General features: G+C 39.6%; 1 protein-coding gene across 6 annotated transcripts in view; it reads left to right on the top strand.

Annotated features, from left to right (window-relative positions):
* The window catches only part of LOC124289577 (adhesion G-protein coupled receptor F3-like), a 155,478-nt gene extending 134,616 nt beyond the window's left edge, over nt 1-20,862 (top strand). For 2 of the 6 annotated variants that reach the window (XM_046726145.1, XM_046726143.1), the window contains exons 12-35: nt 1,465-1,737; nt 2,456-2,681; nt 3,808-3,923; nt 4,338-4,427; nt 4,773-4,867; nt 5,382-5,576; nt 6,075-6,140; nt 6,908-7,019; nt 8,081-8,209; nt 9,622-9,721; nt 10,083-10,197; nt 10,892-10,944; nt 12,318-12,417; nt 12,980-13,092; nt 14,163-14,262; nt 14,607-14,757; nt 15,593-15,656; nt 16,020-16,086; nt 16,767-16,852; nt 17,345-17,513; nt 18,238-18,291; nt 18,736-18,781; nt 19,684-20,028; nt 20,581-20,862. In XM_046726145.1, the coding sequence (XP_046582101.1) occupies nt 1,465-1,737; nt 2,456-2,681; nt 3,808-3,923; nt 4,338-4,427; nt 4,773-4,867; nt 5,382-5,576; nt 6,075-6,140; nt 6,908-7,019; nt 8,081-8,209; nt 9,622-9,721; nt 10,083-10,197; nt 10,892-10,944; nt 12,318-12,417; nt 12,980-13,092; nt 14,163-14,262; nt 14,607-14,757; nt 15,593-15,656; nt 16,020-16,086; nt 16,767-16,852; nt 17,345-17,513; nt 18,238-18,291; nt 18,736-18,781; nt 19,684-20,027 (2,864 nt within the window). In that variant the 3' untranslated portion in view covers nt 20,028; nt 20,581-20,862. The other 4 variants (XM_046726144.1, XM_046726146.1, XM_046726147.1 and 1 more) reach the window with 4 other exon arrangements.
* Nucleotides 20,863-21,762: the final 900 nt, after the last annotated feature.

The raw sequence follows: 21,762 nt of genomic DNA, 5'->3' as shown, positions 1-21,762 counted from the left end.
GAGCTTGAGTAAATTGATAGGAAGCCAGTAGGAAGGCATACAAGGACTGAATTAGAGCTTATACATCTGATAGGAAGCCAGGTGGATGTTATACAATGGATGGGGTTGATGTACATATTTGGAATGAAACAGGTAATGTACACAAGAAATAATATTGATTACTTTATCAAGTGATGGTAGGCATTGGGAATGTAGTATCCTTCATCTCTGATGAGGGCGGGTCCTATCTTCTTGTCGTGTACTGCTTCCAAAAGTTTACGAATTTTGTAGTCTGACCGGTTCTTTACTATGGTTTTGGTCTTGTCCCATTTGATAGTGTGGTTAGGATGGGCTTTGATGTGGTCGGCAATGGCTGATTTAGAATAATTTTTCCTAACTGAAGCCTGGTGTTCCTTGATCCTGAGGGTGAGTGGCCTTGATGTTTCTCCAACATAGGAGTCACCGCAGTCACATTCTATGTGGTAAACCACACCTGAGGGGTCTTGCTTCTGGGACGACCCTGTGGCCTGCAAGAGGTTCTGGATGCTGTTGCCTCATTGGAAGGTGACGTCTATGTCAGCGTGCTGCTTCAAGAGTAGTCGGATGTGATGGCTAGTTGATCCTATGTATGGGAGACTGATGGTGAAGGGGGGGCTGTTGTCGGGGCGGTTTGGTTGTTGTATGTCATCCCTACTGGCTTCCTATCAATTTACTCAATCTCTCATACAAACGTTGTACATCAACCTCATCTATTGTATAAACAACTCATTCCCTATCTATTGTAACAACAACTCCTGTATATGTTCTCTCAATTTGTTACTGATGTATCACTTGCTTGACAACGACATTAGAGTCTATGTCGAAACGTCGCCTCCACAGAATAAAAGAAGTTGAATATCCATAATAATTGTCATTATTCTTCATCTCAATGAAGGTCAGGCATATCCGTACTTTGGGATTAAGGTCTGAAACAATCTAGGAAGATAAAAATAACAAACTTCAGGCAAAATACAATTGTAGACTTAAGGAAATCTGGAGCTCACAGCGGAACGTAAAAGCTAGAGGCTGATGATCAGCTAAGCCGACCTTACTGTGCCAAGATCATCCGAACCATCTTACTGCCTTCATCTATCTATATCCGTAAAACACAAAACGTAGATTATGCAATTAATAATGAGACTGCCCAACTTACCATTCACGGTACGACGCAGAATGTAGAAAATGTAAACATTCAAAATTCTTTTTGTACAGCCTCAGGCGTATCAAAACCAGAATCGTTTAACTTTTTCTTTTAGGTCTTGTCATCTGTACAATATTATTCATAATAGTTATGAATCGCCATGCCAAGGTCGTGAACTAGTTTGGGCACAAACCTTTTAAAGACCAGTGGCCACTGCAGAACAGCTTCTCTTTGTCGTGGGCCAGGACATGATTGACACCGTTCGGAGAGTATTTGATCCATCTCAATCATGTGTTTCGTTTCAGTTGGCTCCACCCAGGTATCAAAGATCGAGTATTCCTCACCGGACGCCTCAAACACACCGGGATTCACCAAGGGCAACACCGAGATACAACTGACGTGCACTGGTACCTTTGTCCAACCTGTTGGTGACGTGACAATGGAGTGGCGGATGACGTCCAGGAATGCACTCGTTGTACCCTTGTCCAACTCTCGACTACAGACAAACCTCACGAGTCCTTATGAAGGGCATTACGTCGGAACACTCACCGCTGCTAACATCTTGTTCAAAGATTCAGGTGCTTGTTCGATCACGTGGATCCATTTTACACTCATGTGGTTAGAACTAATGCTGTCTTTGCTTACAGCGCTATTAAAATAAGATAAAGTGCACGCAGTTGGACAATTTGATTTTGTGGACAGGATCATTTATCGATCATTTCCGATCCCTGCTTGTAAATCGGAATTTGGAAATATTTATATAATTCTAGAGGTATTGTTCAAGGCCATACTGTTTTTACGTCGGAGTGAGTAAGTACTGTATGTGGGAACAAGAACAATGCCTATTTGAGAGCATTCATTGGTGATTATTTGGGTTTCTCACCCATGAAGATCAGGGTCAGAATTGGTCTTCAGTAACCCATGCGTGTCGTAAGAGGAGACTAACAGGATCAGGTGACAGACTCACTGACCTGATTGACACATGTCATCGTATCACAGTTGCGTAGGTCGATGCTCATGCTGTTGATAACTGGATTGTCTGGTGCAGACTCGATTATTTACAGACCGCTGCTATACAGCTGGAATATTGCTGAGTGCGTCAATAACAAACACAATATTTCAGTTTCAGCAGCAGGGTTGGTTTAGGTACCTCAACTCTGTGCTAGAAAGCTGTCCAGAATAAATAGATTTACATAAATCATCTACATATGAATAAATGTAATTTGTAAAATGCTCTAGTTACTGCAATCCAGTGGCCTCTTGACAGCTTTATGTTCGTGTATATTCATTTTCCAGGAGATTTTCAGTGCAGTCTCAGGGATGAGGGTGGGCTGATATCAAGTCAGAAGATGAACGTACTCGTTATACCCCGTCCAGTAGTAACTCTCCTGCCTCTGAAGAGTGTCGTCATAAGATCTGGTGAAGATATCACAATCAGCTGCAACTTGACACGGCCGTCGGTCTTTGAGTCGACCACGACCTTCCACTGGTACCAGAATGGACAAAAGACAGTGGGAAAAAAGTAAGTACTCTCAGTTATTACATGAATGTGTTGCTTTTTGTTATGTTTGCGTTTACGTCTGTGTGTGTGTGTGTTTGCGTGCGTGCGTGTTTGTGTATGTGTGTGTTTGCCATTGCGCGTGCGTGCGTACGTGTGTGTGTACCCTAATTATTTCACGTTTTTATGAAATTAATACCGAAACGAATTCAGGTGTAAAATCCGTGGGATTCCGATTACACGTTCCGGCTGCCGTTGAACAAAGCAACCTTAGCGTTAAGACCACCTTAAGTTTATGTTAAGATAAGAGAGTTACGGTCACCTAAAAGCTAAGATTGCTGTGTACAACGGCACCCTTGAATCCATATATGATCAACACTTTATCAAACAGCAGTGGTGACGAAGTAGTGCCATATCATGGTTGACTGACAAACGGCAGTCTTCATACTGAAAGATTTTATCTGTGTGTACATTAGAGGTATATCCACACAGAGCTGGAGCCTGTGTATCAGTCTCGAGTTACTTGCATCAGTTAAAGACATATGTCAGCAAGGAACTGATACAGGGCAATACTAGTTGAGGACTGAATACAAACAGTTTCAAGATTCCTGACTTGCTATTTTATATCAGATAAGTACATGTTAACATTGCGGACTGGGGGCCCGATTCACAAACCGTTCGTAGCTCTATGCCATTCGTAGGCTATGATAAAGTATAGAGTTACGATAGGCAGGGCTCCAGATAATGTTTCATGATCGGGAGTACGTACTCCTTATTTATTCAATATACGAGTACTGGAAAACCTTAAGAGTACATTTACAGTACTGAATGGAAATTAATGGCGTATCAGTAATCTTGTGTTTCGTGTCATATATGCACCACAACATTGCTACTCTTGTGTAAACAGGTCAATAAACAATAAAACGATACTTTTTCAGATAAATACGTCTGTAAATGATTCTAAGACCGTACACCATTGCTGTGGTGCGTATCTGCTACGCTTTCTAAATTATTTCCTACCGTATCTTGCATATTTTTTTTCCGTACATACGCCGATACGGCCCTTATCTGGAGCCCTGGATAGGTTGTAACGTTTGTGGATCGGGAACCAGGTCGTCGGTATTTATGTTCGAGAGGGATGTTTATCAGGTTCCCGGCTTAAAGTCTCTGGCAGTGGATTTCTGAACGCAACTTACTTCTGTGAGGGTGAAAATGATGTCGGTTTGGGGGAGAGAAGTCAATCTACAACCGTGACCGTTATTGGAGGTGAGTCGGATATAGATAGACGTTGGATAAACTTAATCAAGCGCTATATATTAATTGAACGGGGGTATTTTGTTCGTATGTTTGTTGTCTAACGCATCACTCAGCAATATTCCAGCAATATGGCAGCAATATGTAAATAATCGAGTCTGGACCAGACAATCTAGGAATCAACATCAGAAGCATCAACCTACGCAGTTGGAATACGATGACGAGGGTCTTTAACATTACAATTATTTTCATATAACGTCGAAGTCATTCTTGGGCATATTCACTATGATATTGCTGAATATTGGTACAAACCAACACCTCTCAGATGCGGGTACACATGAACAGTGAGGTGAGTGGATAGATTAAGTAATGCAAAGGCACCGAGATGTAGTATTGTTCACCTATGTGCAATTTACTGTTACCCAGCTGAGGTCCTCCGATGTGACAAGGAAGGAACCTGGCATGGGACGCGGGCTGGTTCTACTGCGGAATATCCTTGCCCTACGGGTGGCACAGGTGATGTAATATTGTGTACAAATCAGCCATCATTTCAGAATTATAAAATAAGAAACAATATCGACTTCAAACGATGAAGTGTGCGATAATGCCCATACGGACATGTATTACAAATTCCATGTTTATTTGTTTTTAACGCCCACTCAGCAATATACCAGGTATATGGCGACGGTCTGTAAGTATTCTAGTCTGGACCAGACAATCCAGTGATCAACCCATTCCACGTGTGTCCGTCGTGAAAATACAGCATAAGTATAAACAAAATGATATCAATGGATTTTGTAAGCATTACGTAAGGTTGTAAAATAAGGTTGTAAATTGAAACCTGACACTTTGCGTTTTCAGCGGTAATTACTCGCCACTGTGGTGAGGATGGCCAATGGTTGGACGAGGACAGTGGTCAGTGCGCCGTGCGACGCTTAGAACGGGTCATTGATGATGTGAGTTCAGTTCTCAAAAACAGATTTCTTAAAATTAAATCAAATCAAGGTCATGTATGGAGCAGAATGTAATCATCCCAACGTATTTACGTTTATAGCACGTTAGTTCACGTCGCAACGTGACGTCCATAGGCTCAGCAAAATAACGTCACGAACGGACGTAATACTATGACGATGCCATCATGTCGACGCCACACGATCATATGTAAAGCTTTCGTCTCGTCATGCCTGGGTTCAGTTCCCACATGGATACTATGCGAATCCAGTATTTCCGGTGTCCTTGTTAAAAGCAGCTCAAAACCAATCTCACATAATCTTGACTAAAAATTAAAATACTTTGTTTTCGCAAAGAAGAAACATATTGCTCATGACTGCTGCGAAGGAGAATCAAAACTTATATTCGACACGGATCAGTCCTTCTATTTAACGAATAATACCATGTACAAGTACCAGGGTTTTTATGTATTTGCATTGACATATGTTTTAATCATTATGAAACGGATTGCTGCTCCAGATTGAGTGGATTGAAGAGGGTCTGCGAGTCGCGAACATCTCCAGCGTTGCCAGAGCAATCTCGGAGAGTACACAGCCCAATGAACTGTCCAGCAAGTGGATCGTTCTATCACTGCAGGCTCTTGGTCGGCTGTTGAACCTTATCAAAGGCTGCATCGTCACTGACAGCAAAGAGGAGACAAAACAGTTCATAGAGGTCTACATCTTTTTTGTATTGAAAACAATTAAGACTAAAGACTTCTCGGTGACTGAAAGGCTATTTTGTGATGTACAGGCCAGCTATTGAATTTGGGTTCCAGTAGGAGGTTACAGTGTGCGACCTGACTAAATACATATCAGCGTACCCAGACAACCTTGATCGTTTATCATAGGTCTGATTAATGCTAATTACTAACAGGTGCTACTACTGTTATATATATTTGGTCACAAAGTAGCAATGGAGTGAAGCTTTTAAATAAAAGATAATATTGAATATCAACAGGCCTCCTTGATACAAAGGACAGATTTCTGACTGCGAAAGACATAAACGACATTCTTATATTGGTAAACTGTTCAAACGTGGATTAATATTGTGGTACGAACTATTCATAGAGACGTATGTATGCTTATCTACTTACTATTTCATAGATCTGAAATTTGTATATTCTTTCTTGCATGTGCTGTTCTTTTGACCACTGATGCATTTTACGTTCAGGGATTCCTGGCGAGCGTCAGTAATATTCTTGATTCACGGACCGTAGGCGAATGGAAGAAACTGAAGGTGGGTATTATTCTGGAGAGTCGTGTGTTTTCATGTTCAGTGTATTGCTTTGAGGTATGGCAAGGCTGTTTTTCGTATGGGCAACTGGAATAAGAAAAATTGCAAATTTCAAAATTACAGAAACGTTTTCTAAATGTCTTACCTCTTTCGTAGGACTGAATCGGCAGTATATGTTTTGTAGCTTGTAAATTCTGTGCTTTCATTATGTAATGAAAACATATAGTTAGGAGTAGTTGCAAGAAATAATTTGAGCAAAATATTGTATTTTGACCATGGTCCCCAAACGTTTCTATACTAGTAATAGCGTTCAATTTCCTCATCTGATGTAAAGGAAAGTCGTTGTAATGGAATTGTTGAAACTAACATTTAATGTTTACAGTGCTATAAAAACGTCTGATGACAATAAAACCGAATCTATATACTGCTCACACGTTAAAAAGATAGCTCGCCATCAATTCGTCCATTCAACAAGTGACTGACACAGTGTCATGAAAGCACGTCTTCATTCTCGTGGTTGTGGTTGTCAAGGACATAACAAAGCTATGCTTCAACTTGGTGTGCCGCATCCTTTAAACCAAAGGACTGGTAAACCAGCTAGTTGCGAAAGGGACTGTAAGTCTTGTGAGGCGCTACTTCCGGTACTAAGTTGGCTCTCTTTGCGCGTTGTTTATCACCGGAAGTATTAAGGTCTCCGAAGTGTCGTGACCTACTTAAGGGCCCTATACATTGTATGATGATGTATTAACACAGCATATATTTCTAAACAGGATACAGCGACATCGCCAACTACGGTGCTTCAGCTACTGGACAGAATGACCGATGTAACAACCAACTGTCTGGACGAAGGAGATGTCTTCACTGCCGAGTCAACTAACATTGGTAGGTGTGCCGATATGATTCAGTATTGGGGGCTCGCATACGGGATCTTCGTCGTTTAATGTTCAGAGTAGGGTACTTAAGGCATACCAGAAACTGGTGTGTGTCTGGTTGTTTTTGAGGCCGCACTCAGCAATATTCCAGGTATATGGCGGCGGACTGTAAATAATCGAGTCTGGACCTGACAACCCAGTGATCAACAGCATGAGTATCGATCTACGCAATTGGGACACGATGACATGTGTCAACCAAGTCAGCGAGCCTGACCACCTGATCCCATTAGTCACCTTTTACAACAAGAATAGTGTTACTGAAGACCAATTCTAACCCGGATCTTCACGGGTCTACTATTTGCTGTACATCTCGTTTGACCCAGATGATGTTCCAGGGACTTTCTAATACCGTTTCACCAAAGAAGTAATGATCTAGAACTTGCATGACATGAACGCAGGGACTTGCCCGCCACATATTTTCCTGTCACGCGATATAAATGACTTAAAGTAATTATTCAAAGCGGAGTTATACATAACTCACCCACTCTCTGAGAACCATCATCGTTATAAATGTTTGATTTCACCCAATAACATACAGAGATGGAAAATGAAATTTACTCATAGATGTTGAAACGGATGCCCAAATCACTTCCTGTTTTATCCCATGTGAATCTGGGTGAGAACGGGCCCACACTCTCAAGGATTGTCGTAATGGCCGACCGAACGTGGCATCATGGCTCATAGACATGGATGACTGTCGAATTATATAGTCTCCTATCGGAATCGAACATGGGACTGTGCGTTTTGAGGATATTTCTTAACATGGAAAACTTGTTGTCGCTTATATTGTTATCGACTAACACTTATGCTCATGCGCTGTTTGCCTTTCTAGACTCGAGTCATATTAAGGTCGTCGGTATGCTCTGCATATGGGAGATTACGACATATTTCTTTCACAGATGGCGTTGACCGATATAGTTTCATTCCAGACCGCTATTCCAAGCATTTCTGCGCATTTTGAATTGTCATCGACATAATATGACTATCTACACTTCCATGTTTGTTATTTAGAACTGAAGGAAGGTAAAACAGATCCTGCAGCTGTGGAAAGTATAGAGTTTTCTACCAACTCGGATTCCAACACTGGCACAAGTAAAGTCAATTTGAAGCTGGACAGCAAGACTCTGAAACAAATGACAGGTAGTATACGTTTTCTAAATCAAGTTTCGTTTTATATTTAATTTGATTTAGTATATACTCTTTAAAAAAAGTAGGGGAACCTGAACTTTCAATTTGGATAGGAAGTATAAGCAGACTCAGACTCTCAGACTCAGACTCTTTATTTTCGTAGATGATGGCCTTTGAAGCCTATAGAACAATGACGTGATTTATATGGAGAAACATAAGGACATGAGCGCCCGCTCATAGTTTCGTAGTATGAAAGTTCTGGTCAGATCGATAGCAGTATTAAACAATACAGACTTATCTTGGCTGGACATCAGTTGTGTAAATTCAAGTTTAGAGTGGTATGTTTAATAATAAGGTGGTATATTCTTCTCTCTAAGATTTTGGTACAAAGGACAAACCAGTAGGATATGACATTCGTCTTCAAAACCATCAGTGCAGAACTATAAGCGTTAACAAACGTTTCAAAGACAGACATGTTATGAACGCACCACCATTTCTCTTTATCACCACCCCTAAACACAACGCATGGGATGCATGTGCACAACGCAGTAGCCCCGTACACGTGCATGGGGTGTCATTCTTGATTTGACGGTTTTTAACGATGGTCGATAAATTCACTGTAGATCATTAATTTTGACAATCATCTTGCATCACATAGTTGTTAGTATTTGCTTCTGGCCAGGTGTTTTTGTTTGAAAATGAAAGTCGTACACATGCAAATTTTACGTCATACACCAATCATCTTTCAAGATTACTGTACAAACAACTATGGTCATAAGGAAGTGCAAGTAGTGATGCACTCTCAAAACACTCATTATTATCATATCAGCATTGATTGAGTCCGATGGATCTCAGAAATGTTTTAATCGTAAATAAAAAATGAAGTTCCCCTACTTTGTTTAAGAGTATCAGATGCATATTTTCTCCTCGTGATGGTAAAGCGCCAACAAGATATCATCCAAGCAACAAACTTCCTTCCATTTCTGAACGTAGTGTTTCTGATTCTGGAGAGTTAAGCTACAAGCCAAAACGAATGTGTACATCCATGTTATACGCTGCCTTAAATGAACTCTCCCCCATCAAACAAAAAACATTAAAAAAATGAAAAAGAAAGAAATACCCCAGAAATGGATATCCGATAGTGATATGTTTCATACGGGAATCTGTATTGGACCTCAAATGTGGATTATTTCGGCGAAAGTTTGATAACTTGTCTAATTTTTGGTAGAGTTCAGCCTTCTTCAGTATACTTACTGTTTCTCACCAGCATATTTCCCTCCTCTGCCGTGGTCGCATGTGACCTGGTTTCATTTAAAAACTCATTGCACTGAGGGTGTCGTGCATTGTCCTTATTTCATGGATTGTACAATTATTCTGAGTATTATTATCTTATTTATACTTGAATATTTTGTTTATTGTTTCAGCAGATGCATCAGTAAGATTCAGCTCAATATTCTATAAGAACATTTCATCTCTACTTCCGACCGGAGGACAAGTAGTTGAATCAGCAGGGGGTGCCACTGGGTAGGGTCAATAAAATGTTTGGTTATCACATCAAGATATATTAATATATAGTGTACAGTATGTATTTATATCCGAATAGCGTTACACTGTATAGCCACAGTTCTATGTTAAGAATGTATTTAAAATAATATAACTCTTGTGCTTTACTAATAATATGTATTTACATATAAACATTCCATTTTATCCCTCTAATATCTCATTCTTATGCCCTTAAACTTAACACATTCTTAAAATGGGAAATCGAAAAAGAAGGCTCAAGACACCCTTATACTCTGTCGTATGAACGTCGAGACTAACAATTCATAGTCAGAATATATTTATCTTTTTGTGATATATTTTTATTTGAAACTTCTGTTTCCAGCAAGAATGGATCCAGAAGACTGGTGGTCAACTCGGGTCTCCTCGCCTTTAACCTATTTCCTGCTCCAGCGAAAACGCTCGATCCGCCATTGAAGATGACCTTGATTCATACAGATGTAAAGGCTTCATACCTTTTTATTTTCCAAAGGGAAAGAGTAGACAAGACAATCGTTGATTGTATTTTAGGCCCTTATACAAGAGAGTTACATACAGAGTTGCAATACATATTGTAGGGATATACATTAGGACATAAGTAATTGTAAGTGCTCATTACGACGAATAAATGCATATTTAACATAGAGAACTAGATTACGTAGAGTGGATTCATTATTAGTTGTTAATACACTGGTAAAACCTATCAGTGATGGTTTCGATAGATAACGTTCTGGGATATACATGTAACGTAAATCTTCATAAAATGGACAGTCAAGGGTAAAATGTACTTCATCTTCTACTGAAGAATTACATAAAGGACAAGATCTTTCAGTTTTTGGGATGGAGAGTTTTCTGCCTCTATTTACCAACAAATTCAAGTCCAACAAACCTATTCTCTATTTTGCAAATATGTTTCTATTACACTTAATAGTAAGTTTAGATAAATACAATTTGGGTTGTATTTGAGTTTTAAATGTTCTATATAATTCGTTACGAGCAACAGTATTATATGGCATGCCTGCTAGCATGGCAAAGTCATTCTGAAATTAAAAGTGTTCAAATTGTATAATCCGCTTGACGGCTATGATCTGATAGCGCAAAATAGACTTAAATAGTGCACGAAATGTCTGAGTTTGGTACGTGTTCTCATTCCAGCTTTCTCTAAATGGTGAAGATCGAATGTGCGTCTACCTGAATACATCACAGGGGTATGTATTGTTTGTACCTGCCATTCTAGATGTGGCGCATAAGAAAACGTCAAATAATGGTTCAACATCGTTAGCTGAAAGCAGCTACACCCATGAAGGTCCTGGTTAGAATTGATCTTCAACCACATAAAGCTATAGTCCGTTTGGCTCAAAAGCGGACCGATGAATTGCAATCTAACTCGAAAACTAATAAACATAAAATACTCAATGAAACGCTGATCATAATCAAAACATCATACCCACTCTGTGAGGTTTTTGCAGAATATTTGTCGTAAACATAATAAAATTGTTTAACAATCTTTCATTAAAATATTGACACAGTTCACCGTTTGTTACGAGGGAGGAGTGCAGAGAAAGGGACAGCCAGGTGTTTGAGAACGGATGGAGACGGCACAGCACAGGTTAATGAATAAATAACTTTGTCTGTGAACGTGCTTCTCGAACACCTGGCTGTCCCTTTCTCTGCACCCCTACAAACAGTGAACTGTGTCAATATTTTAATGATAGATTGTTAAACAACTTTATTATTTTTAGGACAAAAATTCTGCAAAAACCTCACAGAGTGGGTATGATGTTTTGATTATGATCAGCGTTTCATTGAGTATGTTATGTTTATTAGTTTTCGAGTTAGATTGCAATTCATCGGTCCGCTTTTGAGCCAAACGGACTGTAGTTGGCGACTATGCTTTTGAGCCAAACGGACTGTAGTTGGCGACTAACGGGATCGGGTGGTTAGGCTCACTGACTTGGTTGACATATATCATCGTATCCGACATGCGGAGACCGATACCCATGATGCCTATCTGGTCCGGCGTTCAACAAACAAACAAATGATAGCAGCTTGTTCCAAGATGGACCAGCTGATGAGGGACAAGGACTTTCTGTTGAGACTAGATAATCTGTCAGGTACACCTGTCAAACCCAGATGTTACTTTAACTGAAACTATGAACTATGTGTAACCTTGAAACAATGTGTTGTTGGCAGTTGATTTTACAGATACTAGAATTGGACAAACATGTGGTGTCTCGCCAGTCTGAATCAATGTGTCCATGTAAAACCCTGATCCTGGAGACAGAGCTATTGTGAAAGAGAACTCGTTATAAGGACAAGTATGACCGAGTCATTTAAGAGTCCTACTTCGCTTTACAGGGTCGCGTCCCGTAGACAAAATACTAAAGAATTATCGTTCGCAGAAAACAAGATTCACCAACATTGTGATTCTTGCCTGTAGTTACCACACAGTTTTGCATAACGTAAACTTGCCTTGCCAAAGCTCTTCAGTCCCTATTCACGCACTGAGCTCACACACCGTCAAATTATTCCAGTACGTTAATTCCACTTATATATTCACTTGGTGTTATTTCTTCTTCAGCCTGTGGGATTCTAAGGGATGCAATGTCAGTATGTCAGGAACATCTTCCACAGAGTGCTCCTGTGGTCATCTGACGAACTTTGCTGTACTTATGAGTCCGGTAAGTATGCATAAACATACGTGAACGAGTGCGTGTGCGTGCGTGTGTTTGTGTTTGTGTGTAGACGCGTGTACCATGCTCTTTTACGTATTTCAAGCAAGGTGGTCAATGCCAAAGACATCGCAGTTCGAACATTCCGTTTACATTAAACTGAAACGCCGTGGTATAGCTGAAATATCTTTTAAAGCGACCTTTTATCAAGCTCGCTAGCTTCATTCTCATATTTTCTTATACGAAACAGTCACACCATCGGACATTTTAGACGTCGTAATAAGAGTTTAATATAGAAACAAAGCATTATCCAGCAATTAACCGTATCTGTTATGTAACATCACATATAAGACAAAGTTGTAGACAATTAGAGCTTCATATTGACAAAGCGAACATACCACTACGGTTTCGATACTGTTTCATTGTTTAAAAAATATCATCTTCGAGAATATTATTGAAATGTATTAGAAATGTACCATTGTTTTAATTTCCAGGCATATGTTAAACTAAATATAATGTTAGGTTTTAATTAGTATCATTGCCTTAACTATGATCATGTACTTTTTTACAGGACGCTAAACAGATTTTAATACGTCACCCTTTGACACCGGCAGAAATTGCTTGTTGCAGCGTGGCGATTGTGTTGTTGGTCGTCACAGTCGTCGTGTACGCCGTCACGTGGAGGTACGTGATTTTGGTAGCATCTTGGTGTGTGGTGTAAAGTTCTGCTAATGAGTTGAGTAAGCACTTATGACATGATAGTGCTATTATCGTTGAAAACATTATTGCAACTTGTGCTTACGTTACGCATGACCGGATGAAATATTCTTCCACACGTTGTACATGTCCGGTAGATTTATATCTGTCAAGCCAAGTCTAAATCTAATAACTGTATTTCTAAGTTTCTTGCTTGTAATGTTGGATAAATATGTCTCAGGTTCGATCAATGTTTTAAAGGATCTATATACATCAAATCTTGAACTTAGATTAAGGGTATTCATCAAATACTGGCGAAACATATCCATATATGGCGAAGTTCATTCATAAACAGCCACTCGTTACCGACACCTTGGAAAATCCACACATATCCAAATCCATACGAAAATAACAGATATCTTATATTTGATGCCCATGTTACATAACCAATATTATCTAAATTAAGTAGCATGTTATATGACTTTCTTGGTAGACGCTGTTCATGCATTTTCAGTATTTTGAACCAGTATTTTATGCAGCGAAGGTGAGAGTTTATATCAGGTAATATGATACACCAGGCCTTGTCACTCATACTGCATATCCTGATCATGTTGAACATCAGTGCTTGTCACCCTCCATTAAACCATGCGGTTAATACTCATGCAGTTGGTCAATGACCATGTGGACACTGTTTCAACAGCGGGGTAAACCTTGTTTGTTTTCAGCAACCTGATGCATTCTGTGTCTAGTTCCACATTGACAAGAATCTCTGGAGGGTGGGAGTTGTCATACCAATTACTGGATAACGCTTTTACTACTGCTGAGAGATCCTAAAAGATAGGGACTTTTCTAACATTTGGCCTAGGACTAGCATGTCTCTTTTACGATTCATAGCCTCACAGCACCATATTCTTGGTCGAGGATTTCAACGAAGAGGCAAATGTCTCCTGCGTTTTGGGGTTTCCTTCCAGGTGTGACTGAATACTGTTCAAAGAGTCACTGAACTCCACTCACTCATGTTCTACACCTGTGTCCAGAGGTAACGTTATCTGTTCCAGGTACATAAGATCTGACCAAGGTGTTATCGTAATCCACATATGTGTGTGTCTTGCTGTTGCTCTGCTTCTGCTCCTGATTGGGATAGGAAGGGACGAATTTGTGAGTCATACATTGCAGATCTAGCATATTAACCGAATCATCATTGTGATTATAATATCTTCCAATAATTGGTATTAATTTAGGTGCCCATACTGTTCATTGCCTTATCACGATAATGATTAAATTAGTTAACGAGTATAAATGTTTTCAAAGCTTAAACTTTCCACCTTTAAGAATGTACGTGAACTATCGATAGCCTTTCCTTAGGAATTGTACTATTTCTATAATCTGTATACATAATGTATATTTGTCACAATGAAATATAGTTGAGCTGTATTTTTCTCTCCGAAGAAAACTATAACAAAGTTTGTTGCTGCTATTTCCATGACGATATTGTCTGTCAGGGTCTCTGCATTGCCTTCGCCGTGGCCGTTCATTTCTTCTACATGGCCACTTTCTTTATGATGCTCGCTTCCGGTCTCGAGGCATTGTGGTCTGACTCGAACCTGCTCCCGAACAGGTCCAAACTCAAGCCCCTGTTAATTGGAGCTTGGGGTAAGTTATCATTTTTACTGCATTGTGATGTCTCAATTGTCTTTGGCGCCGCAGTTTGCTGTACAGAGTTGCTTTCCATGTTCACGCCAGCTCGTGGGGTTTGAATCCCGATTCGCCACCATTAGTTTTTGTCTGTGTCTGCACCGTACCTAGTTCATCACAGTGGTAAACGTCTGACACCTGCATTATTCCGGGTTTTCCCCACATACTAAGTCACTGACTGCATTATAATAAGTTTCATAACATTACGCCAATTTGAGATATGAATTATGGATCATCGAAACGTCTAGTATAATTTGGCGTTAAACTGGTGCTATCGGTAGGCCAGGACCTTTTTCTAGAACACCTACCGTCATCATTGTTTGTCAGTGATCCATTCATATATTATTCACTCATATTTTGCCTTTTAAGCCAAATGGAATCTGTTTCTTCGGATAATCGTCTCTGGCATTGATGTTGTATTTTCAAGAAGGCGCATTTCCATTTGATGTTTTTCACAAATGTCTGGCGAGTTGTGGTTAGCATACCAATGAAGCCACATATCTTTGAAAACTGATCGGTCACAATTACAGAGCCTTGAACCTAGAATCTGTCTAAAGATGCCCTCGCGTGAGCATAGATAGGTATTATCAATGTCACCCCATCTTGTACATGTACAAAACATATATTCCAAGGTTTGGAAAAACAAACAATATGATGCTTATTAAGATAATGAAGAAGGATATTGTATTCACTTTTAGTGTAGAAACCTAGAAGTGATTTGTTACATCGTTCCATTGTCCTTTTTAAACGAATGTGTCTTTAGATAATTAGTGGGTTGTTTTTTCTTTTCAAGGTTTGACCGTGCTAGCAGTCATAATCTCATGTTCTCAGTTGCAAGCCTATGAACCAGACCTGCAGTAAGTGTTACAAGTGTTATCTCATATGTAAAAGAGCTGCAAATATTTGCGTAAGTCCACAGGGAACACATGCACCTTGATAATGATGATTTTGGAGATTTTACGAGCGCTTTCCGACATGACGCGTATTTCGCACACGGATTAATTGTTGCACATTGAATTGATACGTTGTATTTAAAGCCAATGAACCTCTGAAGGTCCGGGTTCAATTCCCCACGTGAGTACAATGTGTGAAGCCCAATTCAGATGTACCCCGACGTAATATTGCTGGAATATTGCTAAAAGTGGCGTAAAACTAAACTCACTCACTCACGTTAAACTTGCTGGTCATGTGGTGAACTGTCATGTGTCTATTGTTTGCAGTTGCTGGTTGTCGCTCATGGGTGATATGAAATGGCTGTTCGTTGTTCCTGTGCTCCTCATCCTCATCGTGAGTGGTTGTTTTATTTCTATACACTGAAAATGACAAGTACGTTTATTTCACTTATATAGTACTATGAGTTTATGTTTGAATGTTTTAAGTATGTGTGTTGTATTAGTCTGGCCTAGTCCCGGATGTATAGCTCACTGTGATAGCATTCCGCAGTTCTAATATGAATAAGTCAAGCAGGCACAGTATAATGACCTTCCAGTCCTTGTTCCATCCCCCTCATGCCTAGCGCCAGGCAAAGAAACAACAAGTAGCACTGAAAAGCAGGTTTTGATGGTTTCCACTTTTGAAGTTTGTGTAATACTAAGCCATCCGGGGAGCCATATTTCACTTTGGCGTAAGTGTTTTAAACAGTACAATTAATGAGAGTCACTAATTTTAGTGTGTACCAGACCGTGTCAGCGTAATTTGCCGAAGTGACTCATGGCATAGAGTTTTCCATCCATAGTGCTGACAATACTAGGATCATACTATCGGCGGAATCGAACTTAGTCTGCGGATCATGACATGGCCAAGGGACGTAACTTAGTACTGCGTCTTCATGAGTTTGGAAGAAGGCAACATCAATTTATACATGCATTTACACGCGATAAAGTAAGAATATTATTATTGCTGACAAGTAAACAGTTTCTTCACAAAACCCATTTTCAGTTTAAACAATGCTATTCTTATTGTTACAGGTTAACTTCGTTGTAACTGGGAAAATGATACATAATCACCTGGCGAGACGGGCTGCACGACTCCAAGATGACCAAGGAAAGGAAGCGTACGTGCCAATACCTATATGTCCCCACAGAATCTACTTTCAATCCACAAACCAATTTGTAACCAACTCTCTACCTATCAAATGTATCACACCCAAAGAGAATTGGGTGAAAGAGCTTTCCCAGTTGTTTTGAGAATAGCCACCTTAGATTGGGGATCCATTCTGACACTGGTCACTGTAAAGTACTGTTACATGTACGTCAAGTGTGAGTTGAAGTTGAACGACCCTGTTCAAACAGTCATCGTATCCCAAGGTCGATGTTCATGATGTTGATCACTGGATTGTCTGGTTCAGGTTGGATTATTTACAGATCGCGGCCATATAGCTGGATTAGTGCGGCGTTAACCAACAAATTGTCTTCAGCAAGGCAGTTTACCGTAAATGATTTACCACCCATATGCTACACATAGGGCTTTAAGTTTAACAGTGACAGTATTTTTTGTCTGACATGAAATCATGGAACATTTTCAGATGTTTTTGCTATTGTTGCAGGAAATCTCTCCACTGGATGTGCTTCATGATACCGGTCCTTGGCTTGTCCTGGATTCTCGGCCTCTTGACCGTTCAAGATGGAAGCGATGTTTATGACTATCTGTTTGCAATCATCAACGTTCTGCAGGGATTGATAATCTTCATTACACAGTGTATCGCCAACAAACATGTAAATGATATATCTTGTCTTTCGAACTTTCAGACCAGAGGAAATATGACTAAAATAAACATATAAGGTGGATGTGTAGCTTTGCGTCTCTTAAGAACAATAGGATAGCCCAATGGTTAAAGCGTTCGCTTGTCACACTGAAGACCCGGGTTAGATTTCCCAAATGGGTAAAATGTGTGAACCCCGCTGTCATATTGTTGGAATATTGCTAAAAGCGGCGTAACACCCACCTCACTCACTCATAGTAACATCATGATACGCAGAAAGAAGGTTTGATGCCAAAACATCAAATCTTCGACAGTGAGTTCCCAGAGACCACTTTTACGAAGCCGTCTCGTTTTAATTTGATTTCCTCTCGTACGAGCAGTATATATGTTGAGTTGAGCTTTTTCTGGTATCTAATTGTACAGCAAACTTACATTCACAAAACGAATGTATCTCAACGATAAGACACCCGTGAAGATACGGTTTAGAATTGATCTTCAGCAACCCATGCTTGTCATAAGGGGCGATTAACGGGATCGGTTGGTCGGGCTCGCTGACTTGGTTGACACATGTCATCGTGTCCCAGATCGATTGCTTAATCGATACTTACAATATAATTCACTGATCTGTCTGGTCCAAACTAGTCTGTTCAAAGACCGTCGTCATATAGCGGCCATAAATACTAGACAAACAAACAAACAAACAAAAAAAGATGTGAATATTTCCCCCTTCATTGCAGGTCCGTAAAGGTATTGCTAGTTTACGACGACCACGTGATCAGCGCACCACAGAGGTATAGTGTGTCCTTTGTACCACGTGATTTCTATGTCAAAACAGTGGCGGTGGGGTAGCCAAGTGGTTAAAGCGTTCGCTCGTCACGCCGAAGACCCGGGTTGGATTCCCCACATGGGTACAATGTGTGAAGCCCATTTCTGGTGTCCTCCGCTGTGATATTGCTGGAATATTGCTAAAAGCGGCGTGAAATCATACTCACTCACTCACGCACTGTATGGAAACAAGATAAAAAAAGTTCAATCCACTCTACTTCTAGCAGAGAGAGAGAGAGAGAGAGAGAGAGAGAGAGAGAGAGAGAGAGAGAGAGAGAGAGAGAGAGAGAGAGAGAGAGAGAGAGAGAGAGAGAGAGAGAGCTTTGCATCAGCCCATACAATCGTTACATGGCGTAAGTTCTCAAAACTAATTCATATATCTTAAAACCTCTACATCCTTTTTTCTGTAGCGCGAACTTGAAATGGATGCATTGAGGGAAGATGCAGACAAGAAAAGTGAGTCAATTTTTCACATTCTGACATGTTTATTTGTTGGATGTATCTGTTTTCAGTTAAAAACAAATAAAACTGTTATTAGTATTAAAACCGTAGGACTTGATTTAAAATATTTCTGAAATATTCCATACATATAACTATTATATTTGAATGTACAAGACATACCGGTATATTTATTGGGATTCCTTAAAACTATACATTTTTTTAGAATGTCGGTTATATTGCTTTGGTATAAAAAAATAATTACACAAAAAGATAGCATATGCCGATACTATTTTTGTGAGGACATCAATCGTTTTCAAGGAACTGTGAGATATATTTTTGTAGTTAAAGTGTTCGTCACGTCGAAGACCTGGGTTCGATTCCCCACATGGGCACAATGTGTGAAGCCCATTTCTGGTGTCATCTGCCATGATATTGCTGGAATATTACTAAAAGCAACGTAAAACTAAATTACCTCACTCACTCACTTGTAAAAGCACAGGCAAAGCATGTTGTGCAATATTTTCGGGAATATATATGAATCAATAACATTACACTTTCTACAGATGATGCCTGAGCAAGTGGAGCCTACCATTACATAGATAATACCCAGCGTAGTAGTGGGGCATGTTGTGCAATATTTTCGGGAATAATTATGAATCAATAACATTACACTTTCTACAGATGATGCCCGAGCAAGTGGAGCCTACCATTACATAGATCATACCCAGTGTAGTAGTGGGGCATGTTGTGCAATATTTTCGGGAATAATTATGAATCAATAACATTACACTTTCTACAGATGATGCCCGAGCAAGTGGAGCCTACCATTACATAGATCATACCCAGCGTAGTAGTGGGGCATGTTGTGCAATATTTTCGGGAATAATTATGAATCAATAACATTACACTTTCTACAGATGATGCCCGAGCAAGTGGAGCCTACCATTACATAGATAATACCCAGCGTAGTAGTGGGGCAACAGACCTTCAGCAGTATGAGTCCCTTGAGGCTTCACAGCATATTGAAAACGTTTACGAAGATATGGACCGCACAGCGACACAAACAGGATTGTTTGCAAAGGAGTTCAGTGAAGAAAATCAGTATGCGAACGAGCAGGCGAATCCTGTTGGCGGGGCGAACAGGATGCCAGATCCTGCCAAGTCTGGAGACGGTGGCAAGCTACCCTCGGATGTCTTGTACAGAAATATCCAAGAAACGGAAAGAAGACCAATGATACCTTCCCGTGGGAACCGGAGATAAGGCGAGTAAACAATGGGAGTGACGATCAGTGTGCAGGTCAGGACATAACTATACATATATAGATTCCAAAGACCATAAATTGTATGCAGCTTCTTAAGAAAGATGTAATGGAACGAGCATCTGTGTACAGATGTAGCTTATTAAGAAAGACTTAATGGAACGAGCATCTGTGTACTTACAATGTATGCAGCTTCTGAAGAAAGAATTAATAGAACGGGCATCTGTGTACAGGTGTAGTTTCTTAAGAAAGATTTAATGCCACGAGCATCTGTATACAGATGTAACTTCTTAAGAAAGACTTAATGGAGTGAGCATGATTCATTCAATATGTATGTGTATAAAGGAAATTGTCACAAAATTTTCACGAAATGAATCAGAATAATTTGTTATAAAATTTATGTTGGGAATCGGAGTACACGTTCGCTCCGACAAATGTACATGTTGTATATACATTGACAATACAATTTTTTCATGACTATAAACTATAGGTCGTATCTATTTCATTGAAAGAAAATGCTATTTCCTTATTGGTGAAATATAAATGTCTTTTCAGAATTGTGTGCTCTTCCGTGAACGTGAAGCAGTGTTGACCAAGGTGGACGAAACTTGCCTTCTCCACGCCTGGATTGAGGGGAATGTTAATGTTCTACGATATTTTATTTTGAATAGTGGGTAGTGCATTCACGTGCTAAAACATCTGAAATGAGCTTAAGTCATGTCCGAGTCGCTGGTAGTATGTGCACCATATTCAGTATCTAGTTACCATAGGCAAACACATGGTATATGGACAAGATCTTGTATGGTTATTCTAACATTTCAATGTAAGTCAGCACAAGGAATGATATCCCTGTAATGGCTAGAGCTTTGTAATGATTTTGTTAAAACAGAGGTAGTTTTGAAAATAATCATTGGTAAAGCAATTGTTGTATTTCTGTGAAGAGAGTGTATATTTTTTTGTAAGCATTTGTATATTTTAAGCATGCATCTATACACGATTGGTATATTTCTATACACAATGCATATATCTTTTTACAGTAAGTGTTATATATAGTTAACAGTGATGTATCTCTCAAAAAGAGAATGGTTGTACCTCATTATACAATGCTGTATCTCTTTAATTACATTTCTATTCTTCAAGCAATGGTTGTGTTGTTTACAACAATGGTTGTTTCTGAGAAAACAGTAATTGTGCCATTTAATTTAGAGAGGTCGGTATATCTGTGAACAATGATTGTATTTGTTTCAGCAGGCACATCAGAAAGTTGTTATACAACAGGGCGAAATGTGACCGTGTACATAGTATAGTCGTGAGTGGGACGACTTCCAGACTCTATATACGTTCACACTCTATATGCTATATACGTCGTATTACCACTACATTGTACATTTAACATTAGTAATCCTTTAACCAGATCAACAGGCAGAGTATATTGCAGCCCATGTTTGTTGTAAAAGTTGCTTTCAAATAAAACCATATTGAAACATGCATCTGGTTGAGTTTGTGTTGTTAATTTAGTCCAGTTATCTCCCTTGCCTGATCCTCTCATTACAAGTTCGAATTCGAAACGTTTATCCGTGGTTTATCGGCAGTGTTTCATCTGGTGTTTCACTCCACTGTTAAAGACTTCCAAACTTGATACTAACATACTCAAGAACTATTGGCCCGTTTCAAACTTGACTTTTCTTTCAAAACTTGTGGAGAAAGCTGTTACCAGACAACTAATGAAGCATATCA

Source organism: Haliotis rubra, unplaced genomic scaffold (assembly GCF_003918875.1).
Source record: "Haliotis rubra isolate DU_JTF1 unplaced genomic scaffold, ASM391887v1 Scf443, whole genome shotgun sequence".
Classification (NCBI taxonomy): Eukaryota; Metazoa; Mollusca; class Gastropoda; order Lepetellida; family Haliotidae; genus Haliotis; species Haliotis rubra.
Note: the sequence above shows the minus strand (reverse complement) of the source record. Positions and strands in the feature narration are given on the sequence as shown.